The 19661-nt window shown below is 36.7% G+C and overlaps 1 protein-coding gene across 3 annotated transcripts in view; it reads right to left on the bottom strand.

The window, feature by feature from the left end:
- The window catches only part of TMEM38B (transmembrane protein 38B), a 78453-nt gene that overhangs the window by 47046 nt on the left and 11746 nt on the right, over positions 1-19661 (bottom strand). For 2 of the 3 annotated variants that reach the window (XR_001895692.3, XM_003911405.4), the window contains exons 2-3: positions 14104-14260; positions 586-770 (exon numbers count right to left, since the gene is read on the bottom strand). Coding sequence is in view for 2 of the 3 variants with exons in the window: in XM_003911405.4 (XP_003911454.1) it covers positions 586-770; positions 14104-14260 (342 nt within the window). In the remaining variant the exon portion in view is untranslated. Of the gene's footprint in view, positions 1-585; positions 771-14103; positions 14261-16110; positions 16228-19661 lie in introns of all 3 variants that reach the window. The other variant, XM_021927300.2, reaches the window with a different exon arrangement.

Here is a 19661-nt window from a genome sequence, read left to right as displayed (position 1 = left end):
AAAGATATGGTTAGAGGTTTGTTTCCGAACTGAAAAATAAAATCCTCTGCTTTATACATTTCCTTTCCTGATATGACCAGTTTTAGGTGCAGTATATTGTAAAAAGAAGTTAGAGAGATGTGTTCAATTCCTACATACAAAACAAAAAGGCAAATGATGCAAAGTTCAGTGATCATGAACCCATAGTCAATCATATTTACTATTTCTAGTAATTCTGAATGAAAAAAACACAGAAAAGACAGAGTAGTATTTTTTGTTCACATGTACCACATAATTTCTTATGTAAACTTATTTTATTTACAGTGGCACTATACTTTAATTAACTATAAATCTTTCTGGTTCTGGGGATCTTAATCAAACCAATCATAAAAATTTTCTATCATAAGACGATCTCAAAATAATGGCTTATGACTAGTACTAGTTTTGAATTAACTTTACTAGCCAACAGAAACAAGGCTTTTACCTTCCAAAAAGTGTCTGTTATTAAAGTATGTGATCCATTAATATAACTAGAGAACTGTTCAGTAATGGTATTAATAATACACCAATAAGAGAATATTTATGAACACATATTGTTAATATTACCTCGGGCCCATCCAATAGCTATCATGACGATCCAGCCATTTTTGTAATAGCTATTAGCATGTGTGACTCCACCTACTATTTTCCAAGTTCTGGTCACTTCCTTCATTCCTGAAGCCAGCAGTTGAACAGGTAGATATGAATAGCCCTGGCAAACTAGGTCATACGGGCAAAAAAATGTAATATACCTGAAAATAAAATGTACACATTTTAATATATGAATGGAATCAGAAGAACAGAAATTAAAATCCAACCTAACAGCAGTAACAATCTGGCAAAACACAACAAATGAAATTTTCCATATAAACATTTAACTTGATTTCAATAAAAGCACAACTTGGGTAGGGAGTCAGTATTTTAAATCACATGAAACATATGTCATCTGCCAAAAAGTCATGATCAGAGGAGAATGTAAATTGTGGACTTCTGAATACTTTATAGATAATATGAAATATTTAGTGAGTTCTTAATTTGTGCCTATATTGTTCTAGAAGCTAAGTGCTGAATCCAGTAACAAAACAAATGCATAATCATTTCCAGGGGTAGGGACTCCTACACAGCGTCTTTGTCCTCTGGGAAAATGAATTAGAGAAAGGGCCCTTTGGTAACAGCAAGGGCTACATTTCAATCCCAACTAACATATTCACCTGTGCCCCACTGCGCAGGACATAAACTACAATCTATACAAAGGTACATGACAGCTCACAAGAAGGCAGATTAATATTAAGGAAAAACACATTTCTACACAACTGAAAGAATATGAAGCTTGTTCTTTAATTTAGTTCACTAAGCTTAAGTTTTAACCAAATTAAATTGTGATGAAAAATAATTCAACCCATCTCTGGTAAATTATTTTTTTAAACTTCATTTGTTCTAAGCATCTGTTCAAATACTAGCAGTAAGATCTATCGGAAAACATACTGCTTTTTTCTCGCCATTCTCCAAATACTCTGGCAGACAATTTTGTGCTTAAAGTAGAACATATCTTCTTTCTAATGGGATGAATAAAAGACATGGCATGAAAGAATATCATATCTCTTTTAAAAGAAGCTATTAATCCTATTGTAATTCATGATTTATAAAGTCAGAATTCTTCAATGTTCATGAAATATGAAATGCTTGCCAAAATACTGCTTCAGCGACTAAATAAAAAGATACAATAGTCTGTTTAGCCTAAAGCACCCTTTCTTCTTTATCTCCACTTACCAATTCCTTCCTATTCTTCAAGGTGCCACTCAAATATTACCATAGTCATTGACTTTGGGATTCTTGTTTTATTTCATCATCTCAGCTGAGATCACATTCTGATGGCTCTGTAAAACTAAACCAATTGGTTCCTATGCCTAAAAATAGCTCTTTATACATTTTTCTTTATAGTATAAAATAAAGGCTATAATGCTCATAATGAACTATAATAGTTCTCAGATGACAGGAATCATTCATGTTACCCTCTAACCTAAAACTCAGCATGACGAAAAGTAGCCCTGAATTAAATCATTTATTAGCAATCAATCTAGAGACAAAATACAAAATATAGCAAATCAAAGCATTAGTTGATAATTAAAAAGTTTGAGAAAAAAGAATAAACTATCTGAGAGTAGTAAAAAGATTTCTGAAAACCATTTGTATGGCTTTAAAATTTTACATGTTCATATAAGAATTTTAAAAACAACCAGTATGATTTAAAATTTTTACACATTCATAGAATATTTGAAAGTCTCTGCATACTTCTCTCTTTGAATATAGAACTAACTTCTAAGAAGTTGGTTAGGTAATGGGGGAAAGTATACACATTTAATTTTTAAATGTATTTTTAATAAAACAAAAATATTTTTGTATCTATTACAGATTACATTAAGGGGGATTTGTTTTCACCTTAGCAGTAATTAGCACCCAAAAGTAAAATATTCAAAAAAAACAACCAAAAGAATATTACAAATGACCCATTTTCATTCCTTACACTAAGCCTGACTTTAACATGAGTTAAAAACTTATACTATTACAATAGCAATCTTGGACTTTTATATTCAACTATGAGACATCATAGTATAACACAAAAAAAATTTGCAATTATTGCAACTCTTCATTTAATCAGACCTTTCTAAAGCACAACTACAATAAGCTAACATTTTAAATAAAAAAACTATTTTCATTTGAGAGTTAAGTAGCCACAGGGCAAAAGAACAATTGTTTATTGTGCTCAGTAGACTTACAAGTAAACATATCAGACTAATGGCACCCTCAACAACCATTCCTGCTCTCTAACAAATTAGCTTTTTAAAATTCTTTTAATAGATCCCTCAACCAACACTTATTAGGTAATAACCTTGTAACCCCTTCTGTAAACATAATTTCACCTTTAACTAAAATTATCACATCTAAGGTAACTTTAACTTGTAAAGTGCCTAAAGAAAACGCATCGGAAAAAGAGAGAAGAAGTGGAATGAGAAAACAATGGACTTATCATACATTTAACTTGTAGAGGTTAAGTTAATGGAGAGAAAAAAGTAACGAAAGCATAAAAGTCTCAAACGGGATACAAACAAGATCCTAGACCACTAACAAATGAAATCTCAACCAGTTTAAGAAAAAATGAGAGTAGAATTTAGGTTAATACAAAAAGTTAGGCAGAGAGAAGCTTCCCAGGCTTAGTCACTGAGAACTCTGTTTTCACTCTACTATCAATTCCACTCCTCTATGGAAGACAATATCACTTAACTAAGACAAAACACAATGATAAATTAAATACAGTTCATGTTAGTCCAATATGACAGCTTTGTTCTTGCTCTTATCACCCCAACAAATTGCCAATTTTTTGTACATGCTTTGAAAAATATAGACAGAATGACACCCATAAAATGATACCTTTTTGTTGTATTTTTCCTCATCTAAATGTAGTCTCGGTTACACAAATGTGCCATATGTAAGTAATTGATACTTGCAGTTTTAAGAAAAATGTACTAGGAAACAAAAATAAACATACTAAAAAATTATAAAATATTTATTTCCCCCGGAAACTGCTTTTCAAAACAAATAAAACCTATGAAAGTGTACACTGTCTTCCAAACAATACTATGACATACCAAGTTATTGTTTCTCTTTGCCAGTAGATGGTGCTGATTTCCAGATGTATACACTATGAGCTACTGTACTAAAGATTACCTTGCTTGCTTGTTTAAAAACATTTCTAACATCATTTTATCTCTCAAATTAAAATCAAATGGGCCAGGCATGGTGGCTCACACCTGTAATCTCAGCAGTTTGGGAGGCCAAGGCAGCCGGATCATAAGGTCAGGAGTTCAAGATCAGCCTGACAAAACATAGAGAAACCCATCTCTACTAAAAAATACAAAAATTAGTCAGCATGGCAGCGGGTGCCTATAATCCCAGCTACTTGGGAGGCTGAGGCAGGAGAATCACTTGAACTCAGGAGGCAGAGTTGCAGTGAGCCGAGATCGTGCCATTGCACTCCAGCCTGGACAACAAGAGCAAGACCCGTCTCAAAAAAACAACACCTCAAATGAAGCAAAGATTACAAATTTGTTCTAAATATGAAAACTTTATAAAAGAAAATAGTAAAATACACTATGTCTTTAAGCCATAAATTTTTTATATTTAAGGATCTCTGAAGACAAAGATAACATTCCTGTTTCCAGAGCACAAAACAATATACTGTGTAAGTAAAGATTAAAGGACTAGATACCCCAGATTGGAATCCCAGCTTCAACTACTCAGTAACTGTGACACCTCAGGCAAGTTAGTAACCCCTCCATGTCTCAATCACATGCTTTTTAACATGTAATTGAATAAAATAATACCTATGTCACAGGGTTCTTGTCAGGTTTAAGTGAGATAATGTAAGTAAAACACTTAGAAAACTGAGACCCATTGTGCACATGTACCCTAGAACTTAAAGTATAATAATAATTTTAAAAAATGAAAAAAAAAGAAAACTGAGACACAGTAAATGCTGTGTAAGTACTTGCTATTATTGTTGTTTTGTAATGCCTAACAAAATACCTAGAACCAATAAAACTGCCATCAACAAAAGAATAAAATACAGATATTAATATAATGGACTATATAGCAGGGGGAAGGTATGTTCTACAGCTACATACAAACACACAGATGAATCTTAGTAATATAATACTGAATACAAATCTTAGCTTTTTTATGTAGTTTTAGCATGTTTATATCCATAAACAATATAGTTGTTAAAAGTTTTATAAATAGAATCATATGTATTTTTCTGTTTAAGTTCTATTCCTGAGATTTATTCTTATTGTGTGTGGTTATAATTACTAATTTTCACCAGTATTTACCGTAACAGAATTAATGTGCCATAATTTATCGATTCATTTCTCTGCTGACAGAGTTGTTCCTAGTTTTCCCTATTATAAACAGTGTTTCTAAAAACATTCTTGCATATATCTGTACATAAGCAACATTTTCTCTTGTTTTATGCTTAAGAGATTTATTTTAGGAAAGTGATTCTTAAACTCTATTGGATAATGCCATTATGTTAACATCCATATTTTTTCTTCTGTGGATGAGCATTTTTATTGCTTCTAGTTATTTCACTGGACATCACGAAGTTGAAGATAACCTCTGAAGGTGGAAGAAAAGAGATGGAATGGGAGGAGACCACAGAAGGGACATAAAAACTAATGGTAAGGGTTCTGAGAAGATGGTAGTGGCTGCATACATTTTGATCTCTTCAAATTCCCATAAAAACATACAGAGAAATAAGACAGGAAAACCAAAATCCCTTGCACAATAGTTGACTCTTGAACAACATGGGGGTTAGGGATGCCAACCCCTATGCAGTCAACAATCCACACATAACTTCTGACTCTCCAAAATCTGACTATTAATATCTTACTGTTGACCAGAAGCCTTACCAATAATACAAACAGGTGATTAACATATATTTTTTATATTATATGTATAACTTTTTCACTGTCACCTATCTGTCCCAGATGTATTCTTATAATTAAGCCACAGAAAATGTTATTAAGAAAATTTTAAGAGGTAATGTATTTATTATTCATTAAGTGGAAGCGGATCATCATAAAAGTCTCCATTCTTCTTCGTCTTCACAAAGAGTAGGCTGACGAGGAGGAGGGGTTGGTCTTGCTATCTCAGGGGTGGCAGAGGCAGAAGAAAACTGCATATAAATGGATCCACACAGTTCAAATTCATGTTGTTCAAGGGTCAACTGTACTTACAACAAAACTATGTAACAAGATATCCCCTCAAATCCCAAAATGCAAGTGGGTAGAGAAAAATCACCAACATCCACAACACTGTACTACTTGGCAGAAAGAAGAAAGCAACAAGGTGGCAACTGATGAACTTAAGACCAAAATAATACCAAAACAGCTAATGGATATTCACTGGAAAGCAGAGCAGACTAATTTGGAAACACACACAAACACACACACACACAAATGCTACAACTGACAGGGGTTCTGGCATCTCTAATACCAGATAAGACAAAGAGCCCATGATAAGAAGTTCTGAAAGGGTTGGAACAATTTAGTCCCTCTGAGCTTCAAGCTTTTGAAACTGATCTACCAGGGCTCTCTTCTATAACAAGCCCCACACTGAGAAGAAACTGAGAAGAATCGAACCTGAGCTCCCCACAATGAGAAGAAACTGGGAAGAATCAAACCTGAGCAGAATAGAAGAAAGAAAAGGCCCAGACCAAGTCAAGGAAGGCAAGAGACCCAAGAAATATCAAAAAGCAGGTCCTCATCTTTTGAACACTACATAAAAACAAAAGCAGGAGCTCTGTGAAGTCAAAAAAATATTTCCACCACATTCTGCAAGTTTATGAAAGCCAATTTCATATAAAAATGACCAAAAGTATCAAGATCAAATCCTATACAAAGTTATTACAAGAAAAAAATAAGCAGAATAAATCCTTACAGACAATGTAAGCACTCAGGAAAATGTCCCCACAAAACAGATCAAAACTGTAAACTATTTCAAAACAAGCTAAAGTCATTAAGAAAGTCATGTAAGACATAAAAGAACACACATAAGAATAAGCAAAACTGAGAACCAAAGATTCAACACTCAGGAGAAAAAAAGAGATAAAAGAAAAAAAAATCACTTTCAAAATAAAAAACAAACCAGAAAACAAAAAGAGAAATAAACATAACAGACAGTGTCTTCAAAGAAACAGCAGGTGAAAAGAGAAAAGAGAAAAACAGATGAAAAGCAGGTTAATTTTTTTAGAAATACAGATTTTTTAAAAATCCTTGAAGAAAGGCAAAGAAGAGCCAATATACCAATAATAAGAGTTCGTAACCAATGCAAAGGAAGAATACAAACACTAGTATTACTTTCTCAATTAAAAAAAAAGTGTAGGTACCAAAAAGAACACACCATGTACAAGTGAATACTGTTGCACAACAACCAACACCAAGATATTTTATTTAAATGACTGGACTTTAATGAAAAAATAAATCTTTAGGGATCTAGAAAAAAAAAGATCTTAAAAGAGAAAGAAAATTAAAAGATCACCAGACTTTCACAGCAGTGCTTTAAGCCAGAAGAAAATGGAGTAATATATATTTAAAATGACAGTGTAAAATAGTACATTTATTGTTAAAATGGGAGAATGAATAGAATATATGCAATAATAATTTCTGTAATCATTTCCTTGGTAGTCTTTGAACATTACTCTAAGACTACTGTGTGCATAATACAGAAAAAAATCAGTAATGTTAGAATATATTAATTGAATCACATCCTATGTCCTTAAGAATCCAAATTCTTAGGGTACAAGAAAGGAGACATATATGTAATAGGGAAAAAATAAATAAAAGCTATATGGTCCTGAATTTGAATTAGAAATATGAATATGAACTCATGAGTTATTTTATCTTCATTTTTCCTAGCTCTGTTCACTAAAAAGGCGGAGACATAATGATCAACCCAGTAACAATGAGCAGATGAAGTCTCTAGCACTCGAGTCGTGGTCTTGAAATGCCATTGTTCACCAAAAGAAACCAGAACATCTTAGAGAAACAAGTGATTCCAGAAGAAAAGCACAAGATGAATCTTACAACACCAGGTAGAAAGTAAGCTAATTCAAAATCTGTCTCAGGAGTCAACCTAAAGAGGCTTCCACCGGCTGAAGATGGGATAATTTGAGCTTCAATATGAAAATAACTGAAATTTTATTGAAACCAATGAAATACGGTTAGTCCATGGGCTCGTAATTATTTTCTTTAAGCTAGTATCTTTAGAGGATGACAGATCTAGTTCATTACACTGAAAATTGGTAAATGAAGGGAAAGAAGCAAGCATTACCTTTCCAGTATGAACTGTATAGCTGGTTTCCAAATAGATGATAAATAGGAAGTATCTATTTGTATTTTGGGATCTTTGGGATATCACTTTTCTGGGCAGAAACCTCTGTGGCTGGTGGCACCCTTGACCAAGCTCTTGTCCTGCATCCAGGAAGAATGAAGTACGCAGACAAGTGGAGGGTGAGCAAGACAAAGAGAACCTTTGTTTAGTGTTAGAGCAGCTCAGAGAAGACCCACAGTGGGTAGCTCCTCTTTGTAGGCAGGTCATCCTGTTGAGTGTGTAGCTCTCAGCAGAGAGGAGGGTGGGTGGCTCCTCTCTGCAAGCAGGTCCTCCCATTGTCTCTGCAGCTCTTAGCAGGGAGGAGGCTCCTCCCTGTGGTTTGTAGGCAGGTCATCCCATCAAGTGCTCGGCTCTCAACAGAGAGGGTAGCTCCTCTCTGCAGCTGGTCATCCCCACATCTGCAGCTCTCAGCAAAGAGGAGGCCCTGCAGAGAGGATGGGGCTACTGCCTACTCCTGGCTCCCAAGAGCACAGGGGTGCCTGGGTTGCAGCCATGACTTGGGCAGCTACACTTGCACCTGGGGAGCTCCAGCCCCACCAACTTGGAAGGGGCAGGGCTCCCACATGTCCCCAGCTCCCTCCGCTCCATGGGGCATGGCACTGGGCTGAGTCTCCTCACTGTCTAGGGTGGGTGCTCCAGGTCCTCACTGGGCCTGGGCTGGCATCCGGGGCAGGGGTAACATTGCCGTGCAAGCTCTCTTTGTGGCCCCAAAGCTCAGGGGCGACCTGAAGCTCCCCCTCGGCCCATGCAGGAACCAGCCTGGCCCAGTCCCATCATGGAGGCCCCAAGGGTGGCTGGTGGGCTGTGGGGGATAGGGGGTTGTCCACCTTCTCCCTGTGCCCTCCCTGAAGCAGCTGGCATGATGGCAGCAGCCACACCAGATGGCCTGCGGCTGTTATCATTTATAGTAATATTCCAACTAATAAATAAGAAGAAAAGATAAAACTAGACTATCTTCACTTTGCAATTCCTAATAGACACTACGTGTAAAAGGGTGCTAATGTCACAAAACAGGACCTCTTAGAAGTCTTGCTAAAGGAATCTAGCCTAATATGATTTGGATTCTGCATCAATCTTCCAACTGTAAGGAAACACAAAGAACAGAAGAATACAATGATCTATACCATGATTATGCAATCAGCAAACTCTGGACTATGGAAAACTTTACGGATTGACTGGCTCTGGTTCTTCAACAGATAAAGTTTAAGGAAAAGAAAGAAATGAAGGCATAACTTTTTTTTTTTTAATTAAGAAACATATGAAATTTTTAAATAGGCATGACTAAACTATAGTATCTAAGGATAAACATTGAGTTATAAAATTATTAAAATATTCAAAGAAGTGATTACCATAAAAGTCAAGATACTGGTATGTTATCATAATGGTTATCTAAAGTAGGAAGTGGGTCGGGCACAGTGGCTCACGCCTGTAATCCCAGCACCTTGGGAGGCCAATGCAGGCAGGTCACTTGAGCTCAGGAATTTGAGACCAGCATGGCCAACATGGTGAAACCTCAGCTGTACTAAAAATACAAAAATTAGTTGGGCATAGTGTCATGCACTTGTAGTCCCAGCTACTCAGGAGGCTGAGGCAGGAGAACTGCTTGAACCCGGGAGGCGGAGATTGCAGTGAGCCAAGAGCCACTCCACTCCGACCTGGGCGACAGAGCAAGACTCCATCTCCAAAAAAAAGACAGAGAAGGGGGTTATGATTGGAATGGGACACACAGAAAGGACTTCTAAGATAAGTGGAGATTGCAGTGAGCCAAGAGCCACTCCACTCCGACCTGGGCAACAGAGCAAGACTCCATCTCCAAAAAAAAGAGAGAGAAGGGGGTCTGCATTTATTTACTTGTACACCACATGTAGTTTACATCTTCCTTAACTACTCTCCTTCCCAGGTAAATTCCAATTATATTCGACATCCAGCTAAGCGGGCCCATCGCTTCTCACCTCTATCCTAGTCAGTATGTTCAGCAAATATTTATTGAGCGCTTACTGTGGGCAAAACATTGTACTGGATAATTGAGGAGAAAAATAGATAATTCCCTTATTCAGTAAATGTCTACTGAGCACAATCTAGTGAATCACTACAGTATGGCCTCATTGTTTTGTTTGAGGTGTATTATTCATAACAATATTTTATACCATTCATATCTTAATACAATTATAGAACCCAACATACTACCAAAGATAAGTAATTGTGTGGTTATATGCCATTTAAAAGTATCCAGTGTTTGATCCCATTATTACAAATAATGAAAAAATGATTTGTTTTAATCTGTAATAAACTGATTTATTGTGCAGTGACTGTAATATACTAGAGTTATATTAAATTGTTTACTCAGCCTCACCAAACACATACTAGGAAATAACCCCCAAAATAAGTATTTAACTTTGCATTAGATATAAAGGAGACTGGGTGTTATAATTAGATTATTTAAAGGCAGATAGTTGTTATCCCAACTGATGTAGTATGTTCTGTAATTGAGAATATGTTCACCAAATTTTACTTTTTAGTGATTTATATGTACATTTTATAGGGGACATGTTCTACGTATAGTGAATAAAAAACTTTTATAGTAAAAAAAAAAAAAAATAGCCAATGTGGGAAACATAGTGTGAGACCTCATCTCAACAAATATAAAAATTTTTAAAATGAGCCAGGGGCCAGGCATGGTGGCTCACTCTCTGATGGGCTATTATTCCAGTACAGTTAAAACAACATTTAAAAAAAAAAAATCAACAGATAACATGTTGGATAGCAATAATTCTAAGAGGAAAAATAAAGAAACATGATGTGATAGTCATGGAAGAGGAGGTGCTACTTTAGTCAGTGAAGGCCTCTCTGATAAAACAAAATATGACACTTCTGAGGAAAAAAGATTACAAAGAGAAGAAAGCAATTACAAAGGCACTGAGGTAGAAGAATACCTTACATTTGAACATTCAAGAAATTGCAAAGCTCTAGCAAAGCTCATGTGACTAGAGAAAAGTGAGCAAGAATAGAGTTGTAAAACATTACATGAAAGAAAGTGAAAGAATATTTTGTAGGATTTTACAGGCCATGGTAAAAGTTTGGCATATTGTTCTTTTTTATTTTTTATACTTTAAGTTCTAGGGTACATGTGCACAACATGCAGGTTTGTTACATATGTATACATGTGCCATTTTGGCGTGCTACACCCATTAACTCGTCATTTACATTAGGTATATCTCCTAATGCTATCCCTCCCATCTCCCCCAACTCCACAACAGGCCCCAGTGTGTGATGTTCCCGTTCCTGTGTCCAAGTGTTCTCATTGTTCAATTCCCACCTATGAGTGAGAATGTGTGGTGTTTGGTTTTTTTGTCCTTGTGATCGTTCTTAATAAGATAAGAAATTACTGAGCACATAAGTGACATGTTCTAATTTAAGTTGTCCCTCAGTATCTGTGGGGGACTGGTTTCAGGATTCTCCCTCAAAATCTGTGAATGTGAGAGTCCCTATATAAAGTAGCAGAGTATTTGCACATAACCTACACACATCCTCCGCTATATTTGAAATCATCTCTAGATCATTTATAATACCTAATACAGTGTAAATACTATATAAATCATTGTTACACATTTTTTTATTTGCATTATTTTTATTGTTGCATTATTTTTTATTGGATTTTTTCCCAAATATTTCTGATCTGCAGCTGGTTGAATTCAAGCATGCAAAACCCATGGGTATAGAAGGCCAACTGTAATAATTTTGTCTGCTCTGTGAAGAATAAAGAATAGACTCAAAGGGATAATCAAAGGAGCAGCAAGACCACTTAGGAAGCTCCTGCAATCACCCAGAAGGTTAGTATTATAGGAACAGAAGTAGAAATAACAAAAAGTATCAAATTCTGGATATCTTCCTTTTTGTATAGTTGCAGCATCTATACACATCAAAAAATTCTTCCAAAATGCTAATAACTTTGAAAAATATTGTTATAGAAATAAAAGTCTTTGGGAAAGTTTTTTAAAACACATAGCAACTGGAACACTACACTTTAAGAGACGGTTAAACAAATCTGTGAGAGATAGTGGCTATAAAGTGGGAAGACTCTAAAGTTAAAAACTTCGTGTTTTGATTCTAGCTCAACCACTTACTAGACAAGAAAATTATAGCAGCATTCCCTATGCCTCAATTTTATCATTTGTCAAATGGAAATAATAATAGCTACCTTACGGTACTCCTGTGATTAAATATGACAATGAATATAAAGAGCTTAACTGACATATGGTAACAACTCAACACTGCCATAGGTTCCCAGGATTACTTTTTCCCATAGTTATTATTTGTAATATCCCATATTCATTTTAAAATTATCACAATAAAAATGAACTGTAAGTGTTCCCGTTATATATTTAATGATATGGCTTTTAATAGAAAACACAGTTTCTGCTTTATATATAAAAAAGCACTATAATTTGTATTATAGATTTTTTTAAACTTGATGGATCAATCCTCTTAAGGATAACAAATTTGGATGTGCAAGAATTCAAAGCAATTCCAGGTAACATTTTTTTCTTCACTTCAAAATTATAAAATTTAAAGATCTTATAAAATCAACAGAGTATGAGAAGAATAATATGAGCCATAATTGTTTGGACTTTTTGGTTAGTTTCAGTTGGTTACATACATGATTTTATCATGTTGGATATCTGCATGTATCAGTTAGGTTCACAAGATAAACTCTAGGGCCAAATACTTAATGCCCTTTCATATTGGAAATGCTTCTATTAAAGACACATAAGAGGCTGGGCATGGTGGCTCATGCCTGTAATCTCAGCACTTTGGGAGGCTGAGACGGGCAGATCACTTGAGGTCAGGAGTTTGAGAATAGCCTGGCCAACATGGTGAAACCCCGTCTCTACTAAAAATACAAAAATTAGCCAGACGTGGTGGTGCATGCCTGTAATCTCAGTCACTCGGGAGGCTGAGACAGGAGAATCACTTGAATCCAGGAGGTGGAGGTTGCAGTGAGCCTGTAATAAGGGTTAAAAACAAAACAAACAAACAAAAAAAACCAAGTTTTCCTCTGCTTAGCAGCTCACTTCAAGGACAGTTATAAGATAACACTGTCCAAAAAGCCAAGGCCAAAGGAATGGGCTCCAGACACCCCTACCCCCTCCAGAGCAAGGTTAAGAAAAAAAAAAAGAGAAAGACAAATTCCTTTACTGTTACTCCTTTCCCTTGCGTCTTAAGCATAACTATGTTTTACAAATATCTGTATTTAGCCAGTTCTTGTTTTTCTTTTGACACAGCTACAAGGCCACCAGCTATGTAAGGCCACAAGTTATACACTATATGATTAACTACTTTTGTTTTGCTCTTATAAGCCCACTTATAAAAACCTCGCTCTGTCTTTGTTCAAGGCCTAGCTTTTTGGAAGTAAATCCACTGAGCCGGTGCATACCTCAAAATAAATATCCTCCTGTATTCACCCATTCTGGTCTCTCTAATCCTCTGCATCCCTCAACAAGCCAAGAGTGCACCACTGCACTTGCAGTCTTGCACATAGCAAGACTATGCTCAAAAAAAAAAAAAAAAAAAAGTACATAAGACAATGGCAGACAATAATTGCTTCTGGGAGAAGATAAGGGGAGACGAAAAAGAAAGAGACATACTTTGCACTTAAAGACTTTGGCATGGCTGGGTGTGGTGGCTCACGCCTGTAATCCCAGCACTTTGGGAGGCCGGGGCAGGCAGATCACCTGAGGTCAGGAGTTCAAGACCAGCCTGGCCAACATGGTGAAACCCCGTCTCTACAAAAATACAAAAATTAGCTGGGCATGGGGGCGGGTACCTGTAATCCCAACTACTCCAAAGGTTGAGGTGGAAGAATCACTTGAACCCAGGAGGTAGAGGCTGTAGTGAGCTGAGATCATACCACTGCACTTCAGGCTGGGCAACAGAGCGAGACTCTATCTCAAAAAAAAACAAACAAAAAAAACAAAACAAAACAAAAAAAACCTTTGGCATTATTTGGGTTCCTCCCTTGCAGATGTATTAACTTCTCAAGCACATAAAATATTGTTCAAAGAAAAAAAAATTCATTTTACTAACAATTTACAACACAATTGTTTAAATGTCACATAGGTCACCATAATGGCAGCTTACCAGATTGAAGATGCCAGTAATATGTTAGTGTTGTTTGCGAGAAACTTCAATGGAGGCTCTGCAAGCAGTAGACAGGATAAAATTCCTCCACCAAAGCAGTGGAGCATAGCAGTAAACCAGCTTGAAATAGGATTCTTCCATGCCAGTGCAGCTGCTCCTGAAATGGTAAAGTAAAATATGGTCTGTGATCATTATATATTTATTAAACAAGCCCCAAAGTACAAGTTGCACTAAACAAATAAACTTCTTAAATTCATAATTTTCAACAACTATTATTCATAGTTGTACCAATCAAAATCATTAAAAACCATATCTTTTATTCTTTAAAGCAAGACTGGAAACATTTTGTTAATGGGTGATTTTTGGCACTTTGGCACCTTTAAAATATGCTGTTCTGTTTAGGCTGTCATTGCCAGTTTCCTAGTAATGGATTATTATAAATAATATTCTCACTTATTGTCTCCTTTCATCCCAAACCCTACAGTAAGTACTCCCAGACAGTATGTCAAAGTGATTAAATAAGAAAAATTTATAATCTTAAGTATATTAGAAAATAAAGAAGCTGAAATAAACAAACTAAGCTTTCAACATGACAGGTGAGAAACAGAGTAACAAAATAAACCTAAAGGTGAAAGGTTTCTTAGGAATATATATTTATACTACCTCAACATGAGTCTTAACTAATTACTTATTAATTGTAGAGGGAAATAATAACTTCTGAGTGGGGGAAACCTTGCAGACATCACTGTAAATAACATCAAATGACTGCTGATATGATGCACTGAGAACACATCATCACTTCTGTGGTATCTTTTTTTTTTTTTTTTTTTTTTAAGACAGAGTCTCGCTCTGTTCCCCAGGCTGGAGTGCAGTGGTACGATCTTGGCTCACCACAACCTCCACCTCCTGAGTTCAAGCAATTCTCCTGCCTCAGTCTCCCATGTAGCTGGGACTACAGGTGCCTGCCACCATGCCCAGCTAATTTTTGTATTTTTGGTAGAGACGGGGTTTCACCATGTTGGCCAGGCTGGTCTCGAACTCCTGACCTCAAGATCCACCCACCTCAGCCTCCCAAAGTGCTGGAATTATAAGCATGAGCCACTGAGCCCGGCCACTTCTATGGTATTTCTAACAAAAATATACAACCTGAACTAATTGAATCAGACAAACCCAAACTGAGGGCTTCTGAGAAAACAAAAACAAAAAACAAACAACAACAACTGGCTTATATTTTTTAAATGTCAAAAACACCCAAAAAAAGGCCAATAAAACATTCTACATATGAACAATGTCTCTAACTCAAATTGTATTTATTTACTTAATTACTTATTTATTTATTTTTGAGACAGGGTCTCGCTCTGTCGCCCAGGCTGGAGTGCAGTGGAGTGATCTCGGCTCACTGTAACCTCAGCATCCTGAATTCAAGCGAGTCTCGTGCCTCAGTCTCCCGAGTCGCTTGGATTACAGGCAGGTGCCACCATGTCAGGCTAATTTCTGTATTTTTAGTAGAGACAGGGTTCTGCCATGTTGGCCAGGCTGGTCTGGAACTCCTGGGCCTCAAGTGATTCACCCGCCTCAGCCTCCCAAAGTGCTGGGATTACAGGCGTGAGCCACCACACCTGGCTTCCAACTCAAATCATTTTATTTTTAATGTACTGGCATTTAGAAGAGAAAAAAAAAATTTCTCTGTCCTACATTAAGATGTTTGAAATACGCTATCAATAGAATGATTTTCCCCAAAATTCTTAGCAACATTTGTCACACTGAGACCTAAATCTAATTCCAAATATAAGATGTTTAAAATGCAAATAATTACATATGAACTTTAATATCAAAATACTTTCAGCCAGGCATGGTGGCTCACACCTGTAATCACAACACTTTGGTTTGGGAGGCCGAGCTGGCAGGATTGCTTGAGTCCAGGAGGTCAAGACCAGCTTGAGCAACATAGTAAGACCCCCCATCTCTACAAAATATAAAAAATTAGCCAGGCTTGATAGTACACACCTGTAGTCCCAGCTACTCAGGAGGCTAAAGTGGAAGAATCACTTGAGCCCAGGAGTTCCAGGCTGCAGTGAGCCATGACAGTGCCAATGCACTCAGCCTGGACACCAGAGTGAGACCCTGTATCGAAAATAAATAAATAAATAAATACCTTCATCATGAAATGAAAGCTACAAAGAAAAATAAAGTCATGCTCTACTTCCATAAATGCACTGAAAATCACATCTACAAAATAATCCCAAATTCTGGCAAAATGAATCATTAGACTATGCTTACAACAGTTTTATGAACTTACAGTTATAACAAAACTTAGAAATATATTTTGTTAATGCACTACATACATGACTTCTTTATTTTGTTGTACTCAGTCTATTTTAGTTCTAGAGTGTGTCCCTGTTTTCAAGAACTAGTTGCATTGTAGTTATTTTCAAAACAGTTGACATTCAACTTGCTAGGGGCTGACATAACTTCTAGAAAGAAGCATGGGAATGTTCTAGCCTTCTCAAAGCTTCAACTCTACATATTAAGTATTTTTAAATTGCATATTAGTTTACTTTTGATTTAGTCTTTCCCCTTTATAGATTTATCTTCTTTTTAAAAAGAGAGAAAAATGAACAACCCATATGCCTCAAGTATGCTTTTTCATCAAAATTATTTAAAAATAATCACATAGGCAACAGAGGCTTACAGATTACCTATGACACAATTCAAGGAGTTTTAGATCAAGCTGGGGGGATGTTTTTGGTTTTTACATTTTTTAAATTTTTTCAGGGACAGGGTCTCACTATGTTGGCCAGGCTGGTCTCGAACTCCCGGCCTCAAGTGATCTTCCTGCCTCAGCTCCCAAAGTGCTGGGATTATAGTGTGAGCCACTGCGCCCAGCCTTAGATCAAGTTTGAATCATAGTGGACCAGGTAGATCCACATACTCACCTTGTAGTTATTCCCCAGTTCCTTAATGAGTAATTAGAACCAACATACTTGGCAACTGATTCAATGCCCATATAGATTCTTTGATTTAAGGCATAAGGATCAATACGGTAGAATGGATCACATAGAAGCCCCTAGAGATTCCTCTCCTCACCAACAAAGTAACCAAAAACAATACCACAAAAATTGGTGCCAAAACCAAAGATGAAAAGGTGGCTATCACATTCCACTAACTTAACTGTTTGATCTAAATATAAGACAGATGGATCTTGGAGAATAGCTAGGAATTATAAACACAGAAAGGTCATGACTGTAATTGCAGCTAGTATTCAAGATGTAGTATTTTTACGGGGTCAAATCAACACAATTCTTACAACTTGGAAGCAAATGCTTTTTTCTTCCTATTAATTTGCAAAAAATCCCAGAAGCACTTTGTGCTTTGTTCAACCATTACACTCTTGCTTCAGGTCTATGTTAACACTCTTGCTCTCTAAAATAGTCCAGAGATTTTGATCACATTGAGAGATCACACATCACAATGATCTGCACTGATGACATTATACTGGCTGGGTCTGATGAGTGGCAAGTAGCAAGCACTTTAGTTATCTTAATAAGATATATGCAAACCAGAAAGTAGGAAGTTCAAACCCTGCTCCTGGGTTTCTGTTCAGTCCGGAGATAGAAAACACTATTATTTAAATAGAACTCAGTAGGTATAAAATTGTTCACTAGGTTATTGAAAAGGCAAAAAGTAAATACTATGTTATCACAGAGTTCAGTTCCAGAAAGCAGTTACTACTCTGGGGGAGCAAAAAATAGACTGAAATTATTAAAATTTAGAAACTTGGTAGAATAACTCTTTAGAGCCCAAACTGAGACCCCTGTGGAGGAAACACTGCTCAGGTGGTGTTCTAGACAGCTCATTTATTACACAAATAAAATACTGAGTTTAAGTTCTTATCCCAAGCTACCTAGCCCATTACTGATACACTCTAAACTAGATGCAGGTCTCCTGACTTTATGAGCTCTTTCTACTACAACATACTCCCTGATTAATATTTTTTGACAGGTCACCCAAATATTCTAACTTTTCTTTCACTTAAAAAATATTAAATAAATTTAAGCAAAATTCTTTAAACTCACAGAAGTAAATTATGAACTGTCATTTCTGAAACATACTGGAGTCAAACCTGGCTTTCTTTTTTCTTTTTTCTTTTTTTTTTTTTTAAGATAGGGTCTAGTTCTGTCACCCAGGCTGGAGTGCAGTGGCATGATCTCGGCTCACTGCAAACCTCCACCTCCAAGTTCAAGCAATTCTTGTGCCTCAGCCTCCTGAGTAGCTGGGATTACAGGCGCGTGCCACCACGCCCTGTCAATTTTTGTATTTTTAGTAGAGGCAGGGTTTCACCATGTTGGCCAGGCTGGTCTCGAACTCCTGGACTCAAGAGATCCACCCGCCACAGCCTCCCAAAGTGCTGGGATTACAGACATGAACCCCTGCACATGGCCTTTGGTGCTTCAAATCATGTAACAAAGGGGCAAAGCTTTGGGGAGGGTCATAAATGTTCTCTATTTATCTGCATATTGATTGTGGGTGTGTTTGAAAATCCACTGAGCTGGACATTGATAACTTTTGCACTTTTCCCTGTTTTTACATGGAGATTCATAAAGACATTGCAAAACTGGGCTGCCACCACTGCTGCCACCTTTCCAGGATGCCCAGAACTGATAAATTCTAGACCTATAAACTTGCATCTCCCACAAATTAGAGGAAAGGAACAATGACAAACTTTATTCCAGGATTTAATTCATAGAAATGACAGAAATCATTGGAGAAAATAACCATGTCAAATGATACCTTATTGAGAAATTGCTAATTATTGAAACCAAGAATATTAAATGGGTATGCAAAGGTAAGGCACAGAATAGTAAGAAATTTTGGAATTAACCAGATCTGGAGTCAAGAACTAGCTCCATAACTATAAACTATACGACTTAAGGAAGGTTATTTTATCCCTTTAAACTACTCCTCATCTATAAAATGAGTTAAATAATACCTACCTTACAGGAATGCATGAGGAATAGAATATACTGAAATGTTCTCCCAGTATCTAAAATCAATCATGCCTACTATTACTGTGTAGAAGGCGCGGTGGCTCACGTCTGTAATCCCAGCACTTTGGGAGGCTGAGGCGGACAGATCACAAGGTCAGGAGATCCAGACCACGGTGAAACCCCGTCTCTACTAAAATACAAAAAATTAGCCGGGCGCGGTGGCGGGCGCCTGTAGTCCCAGCTACTCAGGAGGCGCCTGTAGTCCCAGCTACTCATTCCCAGCTACGCAGGAGAATGGCGTGAACCCGGGAGGCGGAGCTTGCAGTGAGCCGAGATCGCGCCACTGCACTCCAGCCTGGGCGACAGAGCGAGACTGCGTCTCAAAAAAAAAAAAAAAGAAAAGAAAAGGTAGTGCAACCTTATGTGACACTATCAAAAATAAAGAAAAAGCACCAATAAGTCTCTTTAGCGCTATAACAGCATCTTTCATTGTGGTATCCTCAACATCTAATATAATGCCCAATACAGAGTTTCAATGAATATTTGCTAAAATTAATTACGCATGATTTG

This window comes from Papio anubis, chromosome 13, assembly GCF_008728515.1.
Source record: "Papio anubis isolate 15944 chromosome 13, Panubis1.0, whole genome shotgun sequence".
NCBI lineage: Eukaryota > Metazoa > Chordata > Mammalia > Primates > Cercopithecidae > Papio > Papio anubis.
The sequence above is the reverse complement of the archived record's forward strand: the minus strand, read 5'-3'. Positions and strand labels throughout refer to the sequence as shown.